The 13,764-nt window shown below is 38.1% G+C and overlaps 1 protein-coding gene across 2 annotated transcripts in view; it reads left to right on the top strand.

The window, feature by feature from the left end:
- Window positions 1-13,764, top strand: part of Lpxn (leupaxin) — a 33,932-nt gene that overhangs the window by 6,977 nt on the left and 13,191 nt on the right. The window contains exons 2-4 of one of the 2 annotated variants that reach the window (XM_085833954.1): window positions 5,846-5,892; window positions 8,589-8,641; window positions 13,595-13,694. In XM_085833954.1, coding sequence (XP_085690080.1) covers window positions 8,616-8,641; window positions 13,595-13,694 — 126 coding nt within the window. In that variant the 5' untranslated portion in view covers window positions 5,846-5,892; window positions 8,589-8,615. The remainder of the gene's footprint in view (window positions 1-5,845; window positions 5,893-8,588; window positions 8,642-13,594; window positions 13,695-13,764) is intronic. The other variant, XM_021152552.3, reaches the window with a different exon arrangement.

The raw sequence follows: 13,764 nt of genomic DNA, 5'->3' as shown, positions 1-13,764 counted from the left end.
AATAGCTAGTTTCCATCTTTTCCCCAGAATGCTTATCTGGTTCTCTACTACAGAGTGATAGGTTTTGAAATGACTCAACTATACTCATAGCATCCTTTTTATTTTATTTTTTTTTAGATTTTATTTATTTATCAGATATTTTATTTATTTATATTTTAAATGTTATCATCCCCTTTCCTAGTTTCCCCTCTGAAAATCTCCTATCACCTCCCCTCTCCCCCTCCTCCCCAACCCACCCACTCCCATTCTTGGCCCTGGAATTCCCCTATACTAGGGCATAGAACGTTCACAGGACCTAGGGCTTCTCCTCCCATTGATAACCGACTAGGCCATCCTCTGCTACATATGCAGCTAGAGACACAAGTTTCACCATGTGTTTTCTTTGATTGGTGGTTTAGTCCCAAGGAGCTCTGGGGGGTACTGGTTAGTTCATATTGTTGTTCCTCCTATGGGGCTGCAAATCCCTTCAGCTCCTTGTGTACTTTCTCTAGCTCCTTCATTGGGCATCTTAATGGAAGACTGCATGGATTCCTCGACTGCATTATCATGCAGCAGCCTCATAGTCTTGAGATAAGACCAATCATCACATTCTTTTACCCTGAATCTGGTAGTGACTTCTCACCTCATTTGCAGTAGAGGCCACAATGTTGGCACTGACTTTTGTGGATGACCACATCTTTGTTTACTTGCGTAAGACCTGAGCTTTTGCTTCTTTTTCTGACATCTCATTGATTTCCTTTCACAGAAAACTTTCAATTGTTTTTGAAGTTTTATTATTAACATTTTCTCTAATATATTAATTTGATTATGACTAACTCAAAAGAATCTTCTTGATCTAGTTCAGACAGAGTATCAGTCACAATACCTTTTCATGATAGTACTCAGGGAGATGGCTCTGAAGTCTAAGAGTGAGAACATAAGCTAACTTCTCTGGTCTTAGGTAGTAGCAGAAGAAATCTGCTAGTCAGTCTGTATGCTGCCATGCTGTGGTCCATGCGATGCATACCTGAAACATCTGGGGTCAGTAAGTAGTGAGAAAATCACACATACTGTCATAGGGATTAGAGTTTAGTATTGTTATCACAAATACTATACTATGAATGTTATGGAAGCAGTTGGCTTAAAGTAAAACGGAAACCAAATCTTCAGGTCTCATGCTCAGCTGCAGGAAGTGTACTTGCAGATCTCTGTGAGATACACATGTCCACTTCTAGCAAAGCACTCTTGTGAACATTTCTTTGCTTCTTCCTCTCTCTCTCCCCTTTCTCTCTCTCTCTCTCTCTCTTTCTTTCTTTCTTTCTTTCTTTCTTTCTTTCTTTCTTTCTTTCTTTCTTTCTTTCTCTCTCTCTCTTTCTCTCTCTCTTCTTTCTTTCTCTCTTTCTTCCCCCCCTCTCTCTGTTCCTCTCTCTCTCTGTGTCTCTTTTTCCTTCTTTTTGCTCACTTTCAATTCCACATTTTCTTCTGCTTATATGCAGGGTGGGAAGAGTAGCCTGTCTTTGAAAGTCATCAAAATATGCTATATTAACTCACTGTCATCAGAGGTCTCAATTAGAAAATCAGAACATTCCAAGCTTTTTGATTTATTTTTTTACCCGATGCACAGCATCAAAATAAAACCTCTGGAAGTTCATTTGTTCATTATCTTGTTAAAAAAATAAAACAAACAATATTACTAATATCAGTACAGTAAGTTGAAATAGTTTAACAATGAAGATAGTAAAATTTTATGGTAAGAATAAGAAAACAGATTGTGAATAGCATCACAATAAAGTGTTCTTACCAACTTAACCCCAATAGCAGAAATGTGTCAGAAGAAGAATGTAAAGTGCACAGAATTCTCGACTTCATCAAAACACACAGCAGCATTTTGTCCCTCAAAACTAAAACTAGCCAGACTGGCAAATATGTTGGCTGTTACCCTCTGTCTTTTGAAAATGCCCAACCTCTGAAAACTCATTTACTAAAGCTCAGGTTGCATTATGTGCAAAATCAGCTGGAGATCTGTAATCAAATTATACAATCAAGATAGATCGAAAAAGTGCTTGTTAACAAAGTACAATTGAGCAGCTCTAAATTTTTCCTAGCAAAAACCAAAAGAGATCATGTAGCTAAATTGCTTAATTTGAAATCATGTTTCTGAAAAATATTGACATTGATGGATTTTGGCTTTATTTTTTTGGATACATTTATAAACCAAAATGTAATGAAATTATAGAAGTCAGTGATTTTGCTCTTATCCAGTTTTTACAAAATGTGTTAAAAAGAACCACAAATAGAGGCAACTTCAAAGTTTGGCTTATTAAAATATTAATGCAGAAAGATGCTGTGAGTGGAGGTGGATAGGGAAGACACGTGGGAATATTGTTTTGGACAAAGTAGAAGGGGGACATTAAATATGGAAGGACTGAGGGGTGAGCAGAATCCAAGAGAGGAAGGAGGATGGAAAGAAAACAAATATTGTATTTTATGTCATATGTGTCTTTGGTGTATTCTGTAAATTATATAAAAACAAAAGGACTTGTATGTGTGTTGGGGGGAACCACAGGGAAAGGACACAAGGAGGGTTATGGGCAGGGAGATGCAAGCAGAGCATACTAATATACATGCAGGAAATGGGCCTAGTGAAGCCCAGTGTTTTGTGCACTAAGAAATTAACCAAAAGAAGGCATTTTTCTGAATGTGTATACACATTTTAATAAAGAAAGCAGAATTAAGAATATGTTTCACAGAGCAGAATGTGTCCTGAATGTTCAGGTTCATCAGTATTAGGGGTATCACTTTACTATTAAAACAATTGTGCCCTAGAAAAAAGTACAAGTTAGCTGGGCAGTGGTGGCACATGCCATGCCTTTAATCCCAGCACTTGTGAGGCAGAGGCAGGTGGATCTCTGAGTTCGAGGCCAGCCTGGTCTTCAGAGTGAGTTCCAGACAGCCAGGGCTACACAGAGAAACCCTGTCTCGGGGGGTGGGGTGGGGGGGAAGCACAAGATAACAACTTCAAATGTACTAACTATAAAGTGTAGCTTTGGATAATATTACACACTAAAAAGTGACAGGACTCAGCTTCTTCCAGCCTTCCCCTAATTCAACCACAGGGGGTCCTGACTTCTGCCCATTGGTAGGGTTTAAGTATCTTCTTTTGTCTCAGTCAGCCGCTTGTTGGGCCTTTTGGAGGACACACAAGCTGAGAAGGAGGGTAACACCATAGGGAGACAAGCTGTCTCAAGTAACCCAGACCCCTGAGATCTCTCAGACACTGAGCCACCAATCAGGCTGCATACTAGAACTGGTACAAGACCCCAGACCCATATACAGCAGAGGACTACCTGGTCTGGCCTCAGTGGGAGAAGAGGTGCCTAATGCTCGAGAGACTTGAGGCCCCAGGGAGTAGGGAGGCCTGGTGGATGCGTGGGGCAGCATCCTTTTGGAGATGGGGGGAGGAAGAATGGGATGAGGAACTGTGGGAGGGCCGACCAAGAGTGGGATAAGGACTGGACTGTAAAACAAAATAAATAAAAGCAATAAAAAAGTGACAACTATAGATATTTTAAAATATAAACATTTTAAAGAAAAATTCCCAAATCAAAATATTAGAAGCAGTAATGACCAAGTTTCCAATTAAGGTAAGTGTCTATATGTTGAGCATAATTCTTTTCTTAAGTGGTTTTAAATGTTTATTTTATATATATATATATATATATATATATATATATATATATATTTGTGTGTGTGTGTGTCTGTGTGTATGCCAACGTGTGTGTGAGCGTGTGCGTGAGTGTGTGTGTTGTTTTAAATTATTTTGGGTAAATTGTTATAGAAAAGAAATCTCTCCAGGTATGGTGGCTTGCATCTGTTATCATGAGGAGCAGAACTTCCAGGCCAACTTCAGCTACATAGCAACTTTGGTGCTAGCCTGGGCTACATGATGCTCTGCCTTGGAAAAATTTAAAACATAAGGCAAAGAGATTTTGATCACAATTATTGTTGTTGCTATTACAATTATTTTAAGACAGTTACCAAGGCTGGCCTCAAATTTGCAGTCTTCTTGCCTCAGCTTTTCAAATGCTGGGCCTAAAACGTAAGAGCACAAGCCACCACACCTTGTTCTTGATTGAAATTATTTTGTAGGTGCCCTAATACAATAGAGCCAAGTTGTTTGACTAGTAATATGTACTTCACTAGGGAATTATGGTACATTATGGTACATATATTTGTAATCTCAATTCTAGTAACATACCAGAACCTGAGTGCTTGAGTTCCAGACTAGATTACAGAGTCAGATTCTCTTTCTCACTATGTCTCTCTCTGTCTGTCTGTCTGTCTGTCTGTCTGTCTCTCAAAATTAAAACTTTAGAGATCAAACCACAGGAATTAATTCTAGAACTCTCCTTTCCTCTTACAAGTGTCTCAGTTTGAGCTGTATGATGCATGATTGCCACCTGCAGATCTAGCCCCTCTCCCTGCCTCGCTGCGCAGGCCTCCCTGGCCTCCCTGCTTCTCAGCTGTCATTCCCTTTCAGACCTTGTACAGGGGCCACATTTCCCTGATACCCATTTGCTTTCCTTACCTCATACAAGTCATTGTTCAAGTGTCTTCTACTCAGTGAATTTTTCCACATCAATGCATTTATAGCAGCTACTATCTTCATACTTATTATTATTCCTTTATACTCCCTTGTTATACTTTTATACTTATTATTTTATACTCCCTGACTAACTTTTAAATCTGCTTTCTGTCAATAGAATGCAAGCTCTAGAATATTCAGTTTTTGTTTTATTATTTTAGGTTTTAAGTAATGTAGGCTGACTTTGAGCTCTTTGTATAGGAGTGGATGAGACTGAATCCTGATCTTGCATCCAGCTCCCAAGTGCTGGTGTTACAAGAGTATACTACCACAGCAAGTTTATGTGGAGTTAGAATTAGAACCCAGTGCCTCTTGGAATCTAGGCAGGCACTCCACTTCATTTCCCAGAGTATTTTGTTTTAGTGTGATTGTCTTATTTTGTGGTTTGGGTACAACATCCTATGCCCTGGAACATAATAGTCACTAAGTAAGTTTGTGTTATATGAGTAAATAGGTGAATTGCTGTCCAGTCACATCTTTGGTTAACACATTAATACTTTTCATAAGCCAAGGTTGTGATTTAGCCTTCCCTTCGGCACCATTGCGTTTAAAGTGATTTTCCCTGAGCCACGGTGTTATTTTATGCTTCCTATCTGAGGATGACACATCTCTTTATATCTTTATTTTTAAGGCAGGGGGGGTTGTAACCATTCAAGTGCCAAATTCTGTTTAGAATTTGGTTTTTCTCTGTATAATAAAAGGTAATTCTGGGCTGGTGAGTTGGCTCAGCAGGTCAGGGCACCCGACTGCACGTCTGAAGGTCCTGAGTTCAAATCCCAGCAACCACATGGTGGCTCACAACCATCGGTAATGAGATATGACTCCCTCTTCTGGTGTGTCTGAAGACAGCTACAGTGTACTTACATATAATAAATAAATAAATCTTAAAAAGAAAAGGTAATTCTACCTTTGGAAGTGCTTAAGCAATATCCTAGTTACTTCTTTTATTTATTATTATTATTATTGTTGTTGTTGTTGTTGTTGTTGTTGTTACTACTATTAGCTTTGAGACAGGATCTCACTATGCTGCCCAAACTAACCTCATACTAATGCATCTTTTATCTCATCCTCCCAAGAAGCCTAGACTACAAGTGTGAACCAAAATGTCATTCTGGTTATCCCCCTTGGCATCTATAAGCCGCCCTCATTCTCCATGTTGATAAGTTACAGCATTCTAACACAAATGCCATTCTTTATTCTTTTCTGTCACTTACTTCTTAGGTGCAGCTCGTGTATGCAACCAATATCCAGGAGCCCAATGTCTACAGGTATGCTTTGGTTTCTAATAAATAACTTCACAATTAAAAGTTATCAGGTAATTTATTATTAATAAGTGACAAATTTATTTGTAAAGATTATTATTGGATTTCATCCATAGTATGCCTCTTCCCAGAGCCTTTGAGTGGAGGCAGAACCCTTCTACACTGACTTGGCAGCCTCTTAAGGTACCTCGCCTCCAGACAGGTGTCCAGGCTCAGGGTTGGGAGTATCTCTGCATTTTTAAAAGTCACCTAAAAAGGATAAAAGTTTCAGAATTAGCATAGAGTTTTGGCACTTCACTTCCGGATGTCATACAACAGAACTCAAAGGTGAAAATGCACCTGAAGAAACTTAAGCAAGGGTCCAACAATGTCAGTACAAGGATCAAGGGTATATGAAGACAGCAAGGGTCTATCACAGACACCTGAATACATAATTCTACTTTCCAGGTGTGCTCAAAGGTTATGTAGGTGGTGGAAGGAACATTTAGTAAATGTTACACATGGAATAGATTCATTGGCTAAGTCATTTCTTCAAACCAAAGCAGAATTAGTAATCTAAAACAAATCAGAAACAGAAAGGCCACCTCGTTTGTGTTTGCCTCTTTAATCATCACACACACACACATGAAACTAGAAGCTTTTCTTAAGGATTTGTGCTTGTCACAGAGTGCTCCACTGCACTATCTGATCTCAGGACCATAGTACATAGAGCGTACATGGGGAGTTAAATCAGGCTATGGACTTGAGCTACGGGAAGTCATTTTAATATATTCCACTTGAGGTCACTTCCTTCTGTGGTGGGAGTGAAGCTAGTTTACTTATATACATGTTACCTATTTATCCAGCTCCAGGAAGTGAGAGGTGAACATATCTCCATTGTCTTCACCTCTCTGCCCTAGCTAAAACCAAAACAAACACAAACAACAAAAGTGGTAACTGTACTTAAAAGGCTCTCAGCAACAGTATGTTTTATAAAGAAGTAAGTAGAAATGCATATGAATACTCAAAAAATATGTAACATGAAAACCAGTCCAAGCATTAATTATTTTCCAGTATGTCCAGCACTGTGATCAGTTATTTAATCATGACACTATTTTATGGTCATCTTCTCCTACAGCACTGGGTAACTGGCCTCTGTCCCTTTTCATATTCTGTGTTCTGTCATTTAGGGCCAGGCCATTTTTGCAAATGCTTTCCATTTAACTTGCTTTTCTAGATACTTGCTCTCCTCTAGCTTATAGCTTATTCTACATACAGGTCCTATGCTAACAGACCACTCTCAACACACACACACATACACACACACACACACACACACACACACACACACACACACACACACACACGTGCACGCTTGTGTGCAGCTACCTATCAGAGCTGGCCTGACTGCAAGCATAAACCACAGACTGTTCATCAGCCCTGCAGTTTAGAATCTCCCCCTTTCCCTAACATGTATAGGAGACTCACTTTGCCATAGGAACCCCATCATGCTGCCATCTGTCTGTCCATGTATGGCATTTCTAATTCTTTTAGTAAATCCCTTATCCAAATAGCAGTATTCCCAAGTTTTAAGATAGTTGGCTGTCATGGGCTTTGATAAACAAGAAGTGCTGGAGAGACCAGCAGATGTAGAGTAGGAAAATGCAGGGCACTTGCCTTGCCTTGGTGCTTGACTTTCCAGTGTCTTTATCAGCAGCTGCATCTCTGTCAGTTGGAGCATGACAACCTGCTGTTGTCCCAGCACACTGAACCAGAGGCATGGGCTCTCATGATGTTGCCATGCATTCTGTCCTTTAGCACAGGGGTGGTGATGACTTGCTGCTGGGGCTTTCAGGTAACCCCCATGTCTTCTGTTTTGCTTCTTAGCTCTCTCACCATCTGTTCAATCAATTTTCTATGATAGTATTTCCATTTTTTTTTAAACTCAAACTTGCTTATATTTTCTAGACTGCAATACGTTGGTACATTTCCATTACCAAGCTATACCTACAATGGAGATGTGTGTGAGAGAATGATATAAAACCCTTCCATAACTATGTGTGGAGTGTTATAAATTTCCTAGGTGATTGTGATTCTGAGTCATAAATACTAGCATGCCCAGCTAGAACACTAAACTCAGAAGCTAGATTCCCATATTTGTTTCCACCATATACTCTGGTTTGCATAGATGGGATACCCATTGTTCCCAATATACCTTGAGAGTGTGCTAAGTAGCAGCTGTGACTGAAGCACTGGGATGTTTCTAACCACTGTCCATCAATAGCAATATGGCAATAGTTTATAAGTATACCAGAGCAAAAGTAGCACTTTTGGTAATAATGGGAGGAACCGTTCACAAAATATAGCAGAATTAAACAGAGGAAAACTCAGCATGATGGAGCTCCTTATTTGGAAAGTATACATTCTGTACATTCTTTCAAATAACATGTGTTGTGCTTTGTATTACTAAAAATTCCAAATCATAAAGTAGCTTGTTGCTCATGGTATAGCACGGTGCTTTTGCTTTCTTTAAACGGCTAGGGACAGATCAGAGGTTTTTAATTTGAGGTTTCTTTCAAGGATATTTCCTGTATGGGCTCAAATTTGCAGTCATCAGCTCTTCAAATTTTTTTCTATTTAGAATAAAATATTGCTGAGTCAGCTGATGTTAGAGAATCTTGACAATGGTCTTTCTCCTTTTACATGCTATACATGGATTATAGTTTGAAAGTGTGGGCACTTTTTTGAGCATGAACAAGTTTTCTACAACTGTAAGGTGAGGAGGCTTTATGAATGAACAGGCTTAGATAAAAAGCTACATTTGGAGCTGGGGAGATATTACTTGGTTAAGTGCTTGCTATGGAAGGGGAATGTTTTAAATTAATCATTTTATTCATTTACATTTCAAATTATATCCCTCTTTTAGGTTACCCTTCCACAAACTACCCATCCCATCCCCCTCCCCCCCTTTGCCCTCTATAAGAGTGCTCCTCTACCCACTCACCCCCTCAGCGCTCTAGCATCCTCCTATACTGGGGCATCAAGCCTCCACAGGACTAAGGACCTCCCCTCCCATTGATGTCAGATAAGGCCATCTTTTGCTATATATGTATCTAGAGCCATGGCTCCCTCCACGTATAGTCTTTGGATGGTGGTTTAGTCCTGGGGAGCTCTGGGTGGTCCAGTTAGCTGATATTGTTCTTCCTAGGGGGTTGCAATTCCCTTCAGCTCCTTTAGTTATTCCCCTAGCTCTTCCATTGGGGTCCTTGGGCTCAGTCCAATGGCTGGATGTATCTACATTTGTATTGGTCAGGTGCTGGTAGAACCTCTCAGGGAACAGCCATACCAGGCTTTTGTTAGCAAGCACTTGTTGGTATCAGCAATAGTGTGGGGGTTTAGTGCCTGCAGATGGGATAGAACCCTAGGTTGGACAGTCTCCGGTTGGCCTATCTCTGGTTGGCCTTTCCTTCAGTCTCTGTTCCATTTTTTGTCCCTGTCTTTTCTTTGAACAGGAACATTTCTAGATTAAAATTTTTGAGATGCGTGGGTGGCCCCATCGCTCAACTGGATGGGGAGGGGCATGCCTATCTACTGGAAGTGGTCTCTACAGGTTGTAGTCTCCTTTTCTGTGTTTTTAGGCTAAAGTCATCCCTGTTGGGTTCTGAGAGTCTCTTGCTTCCCTGGAGTCTGGGACTTTCTAGTGGCTACCCGCAGTTCCCCATCCCCCAGTGCTACATGTTTCTAGTCAATTTCCTGACCCTGTGTACCTCTCTCCTGTCCCTTCTAATACATGATCCTAACCCCCCTTTTTTTCATCTCCCTCCCCTCTCCCTCCCAGATCCCTCCCTTCCTCTACTTCCTGTGATTGTTTTGTTCCCCCTTCCACGTACGATTGAAACATTTATATTTTCGTCTTCCTCGTTCTTAAACTCCTCTTGGTTGTGAGTTGTATATTTTCATGTGCCAATGTGAAACATAACTCTTACCTTAAAGGAAATAAGAGATTGTTTATTCTGAAGCCAAATATGAGTAGCCATGGCCTACAAGCATAGATTTAGGCTACCAAAAATTCCATGTTATAACATGGGAAAACATTGATAAAGTCTTTATAAGTGACAAAACAAGAAAACTAATAAATTAAGGAATGTTCAAACACATTAATAGAAACATTAAGGATGTGGATTGAAATCTCTGCTCTAGGCCTTACTGCTAATCTAATAGGATCCTTAGTTTTATGGTTGATGAAAACTAAGATTTTGTTGTTAAAACATTCCATAAAATTTTTATCTATTAGTCACAGGATGTTATATGTGTAAGAAATGACTGTTTATGGTCCTAAATATAGCCTAAGAAAAATTGTTATTAGCTTCTGGACATACAACATCCCATCTGCACCACAATCATTGAAGTTCAAGTTAATTAATCAACCTTGCCGATTAAGTTGAATGCACAATTTCCTTTTGGGAACTTTCATTCTCATATCTATAATAATAAACGTTTAAATTTATCTTTCTTCAACCTGTTAACAATGTAGCTCATGTTTCCATTGGTTTGCTTTTTGAATATATAGAAGTTTTACAAATATTTTGAATGATTGAACTATAGTAATTTTGTGAAACAGACTTTATTAATAGATTTTCTTTTTTTTGTTTCACTTCAGAGGTTTTAAACACACTTTTTCTTTATTTTTAAATTAATTTTTATGTGTATAGATATTTTGCATGAATATATATATACATGTGTAGCATCGATGTTTCTGGCGCTTATGGAAATCAGGAAAGGTTGTTTGATCCCTTGGAACTGGGGTTACAGAGAGTTGTAAGCTGCCATGTAGGTTGTGGGTCCAAACCTAGGTCCTCTGCTAGGACAGTGAGTGGCCTTAACCACAGAAATATCTCTTTAGCCTTATCTCTTTACTGTTCTTTCCTTGTTTAAAACATGCTCATGTTTCTAAATTGTTAAAAGTTACTCATTTTCTTCTAATATTTTAATTTTTAAAATATTTATATATTCAATTCCACTCACTTGTTTATATATTTGATGTGTCGAGGGCTGAAAAATTGTTCTAGACAGATTGTTATTAAGTCCATTAAATATAATTCTGACACTTTAAAATGCCTCATGAAATATACTGGATCTTTACAGGTGTAGGGGTCTGCTTCTGAATTTTCTAGTCTACTCTTTTGACCTGTTTATTTATTCTGTTACCATTACACTCATTTATTTTCACTTGTCAGTGTTGCATAATAACTGATTACTCCTAATTATCTTTATTTTATAAAATGTTACCTCTATTAGGACAAACTTTTCCTCCCAAAATTTGTTTTTGTTTTTGTTATTTTTGAGATAGTGTCTGTATATCTATGGGTGGTCTGGAACTCATAGCGATCTGTGTGCTTCTGTCTTGAAGTTGTAAGGATGACAAAAGTGTTTCCACATGCTTAGCCTTTTAAACCTTAAAAGTTTTCTCTTGGGTGTTCTAGCCCATAAATTTAATGTAGTCTTATTGATAGCTCAAGTAATTCTTCTGGAATTTGTATGGAATTTTATAGAATTTAAAGGGGGAAGTGACATATAGTATACATCTCTACTTAATGTGGAGCTTCTCTTTGATTTATTGTACATATCAAGGCTTACAATATAATATTCAGGATACATATAGGTAGTGAATACTTACTTAGTGACAATTCATTATGATAGAAATATCTCTTACACACAAAAGATTGCAATTTCTGCTGGATTTGACAGTTAATAATAGACTTCAAGGTCACATAAAACGGCTTTCCAGCTGTATACTCAGCCTATTTGTTTAATTAGCTCTTAAGAGAACAATGTAACAACCAACCTCACTTGCCTTGGATTTCTCATGTAATCAGCTTTAGCTACCTAAGCAAACGTGTAGCTGTAACCCTAAATTATGTACTCCTGACCCAACAGTAATGCATGCATGTTTGTTATGATAATCATTTGCTGAAAACAGAACAAAAATGTTAAATGAAACATATGGATATTGTTGGATAGCATTGGTTTGCTTATTATCTGGATCATTTGGGGTCAGTTTGAGTTATGACTTCATCCTTATAAAACTCTATTGCAGATTTCTGTACAGCATTTCCCATTCTTTGCTCACTCAGTGATTTTTGTGCTATTTAAGAAATACACAGTAGGGCTGACGAGATGGCTCAGTGGGTAAAAGCACTGACTTCTCCTCCAGAGGTCCTGAGTTCAATTCCCAGCAACCACATGGTGGCTCACAACCATCTGTAATGGAATCTGATGCTCTCTTCTGGTGACTCTGAAGACAGCAACAGTGAACTTAAATACATAAAATAAAATAAATATTTCTAAAAAAAAAGAAAAGAAATGCACAGTGAATGCACTTTGTTAGGAATGATGGAAGACATGAGGAGAGCAAAGTAGAGAATTCAAACCGAGGCTCTCTCCTGGTTAAATGACACCAATGAGAAGTTCTTTATTGATTTCTGTCCGTAAGGCAACACTGATGAATTAATTATTGATGACACTGAGGTTATTGTTAACGTGCTTAAGGTGATGTAATGAAGCAAATATGCACATTTTCAGATTTAGTAGTAATCTCAAATATGTCCAATTTTATTACCTATAAGCCCCAACTTGTACATTATTAGATCTCTAAACACGTATCTACTACTTTGGGTCCTCTGGCATACATTTTATTTCCTTTCACATTTCTTGCTCCTAGAAACCATTGTTTTGTTTTTTATTTCTATAATTTAATCTTTTTACATTCTACATATAAGCATGTATGTACAATATGCAATATTGTACTTCTATTTAATTTTATACAATGTCCTTTAGGCTCATTTATGTTGATCTGCTTCTTCTCTAAGGCCAAATTATATTCCAGTGTTTATGTCATCCATTATAGTTTAACTGCCCTAATTAATTTACTCATCCACAGATAATTTGGTTATTTACATATCTTGTAAATAACACTGTAAGAAACATTGGGTCACAGACTTCTTTACTATGTGCCAGTTTCATTTCCTTCACAGCAGAGAGGGACTGCTGGGTCATATGATAGTTCTATTTTTCATTTCTTCGGAAGCCTTCATATTGTTTCTCATGGTGACTACACCAACCTGCACACCACTGGCAGTTTACTGTGGTTTCAGTTCTCCTTACTTTTGCCAGCATTTGCCTCAGGCTGTAATGGGTATGAAGGATTATCTCATAGTAATATTGGTTTTCATTTTCCTGATGAATAATGAATTTGAGCACCTTCTTGTATACCTGATGACTGTTAGTCATCTTTAGAGGAATTCAGGTTTCTTGGTTATCTTTAAAACTCTCCATTGGTTATGACTTATAATTTTAAATTTCTCTATTAAAATACATAATATGGCTTTACAGCTCTGTTCTGAAGTTTCTTGTACTCTATTAATTGGAGCCATGTCCAATACTTTTCTTCATACACTTGAAAAGAAATAGGTTATATATGTATGCATGTGTGTATTCATGTATGTATGCATACATATATTTATTTATTTAAGGGATCAAAATGAAACAGATATACAATACAGAGAGGCCTTATTTAAAAATTTAGAGTAGTAGCTATACTTAAAATATTTCCTGTCTCTGGTTTTTAGATTCATATCAAATAGATTAATATGTAAAACTGCATCCTTTGGTATGTTATATGTGACTTAATATTTATTTGAGTTTTTGCTTTTTCTTATTCTATCTGTAGTGAGGTCCAAGAGCCAAAGGAATCAGTCCTGCCTCCCAAAACCTCAGCAGCTGCTCAGTTGGATGAGCTCATGGCCCACCTGAGTGAAATGCAGGCCAAGGTGGGTACTGTCTGAACTTTGAAGTCTCTGAGTTCCAGAGAGGCACCACGTTAACTTAGTAATGGTCAGT

Source organism: Mus caroli, unplaced genomic scaffold, assembly GCF_978045245.1.
Source record: "Mus caroli unplaced genomic scaffold, Mus_caroli_1 scaffold_20, whole genome shotgun sequence".
Taxonomy (NCBI): domain Eukaryota; kingdom Metazoa; phylum Chordata; class Mammalia; order Rodentia; family Muridae; genus Mus; species Mus caroli.
The sequence above is the reverse complement of the archived record's forward strand: the minus strand, read 5'-3'. Positions and strand labels throughout refer to the sequence as shown.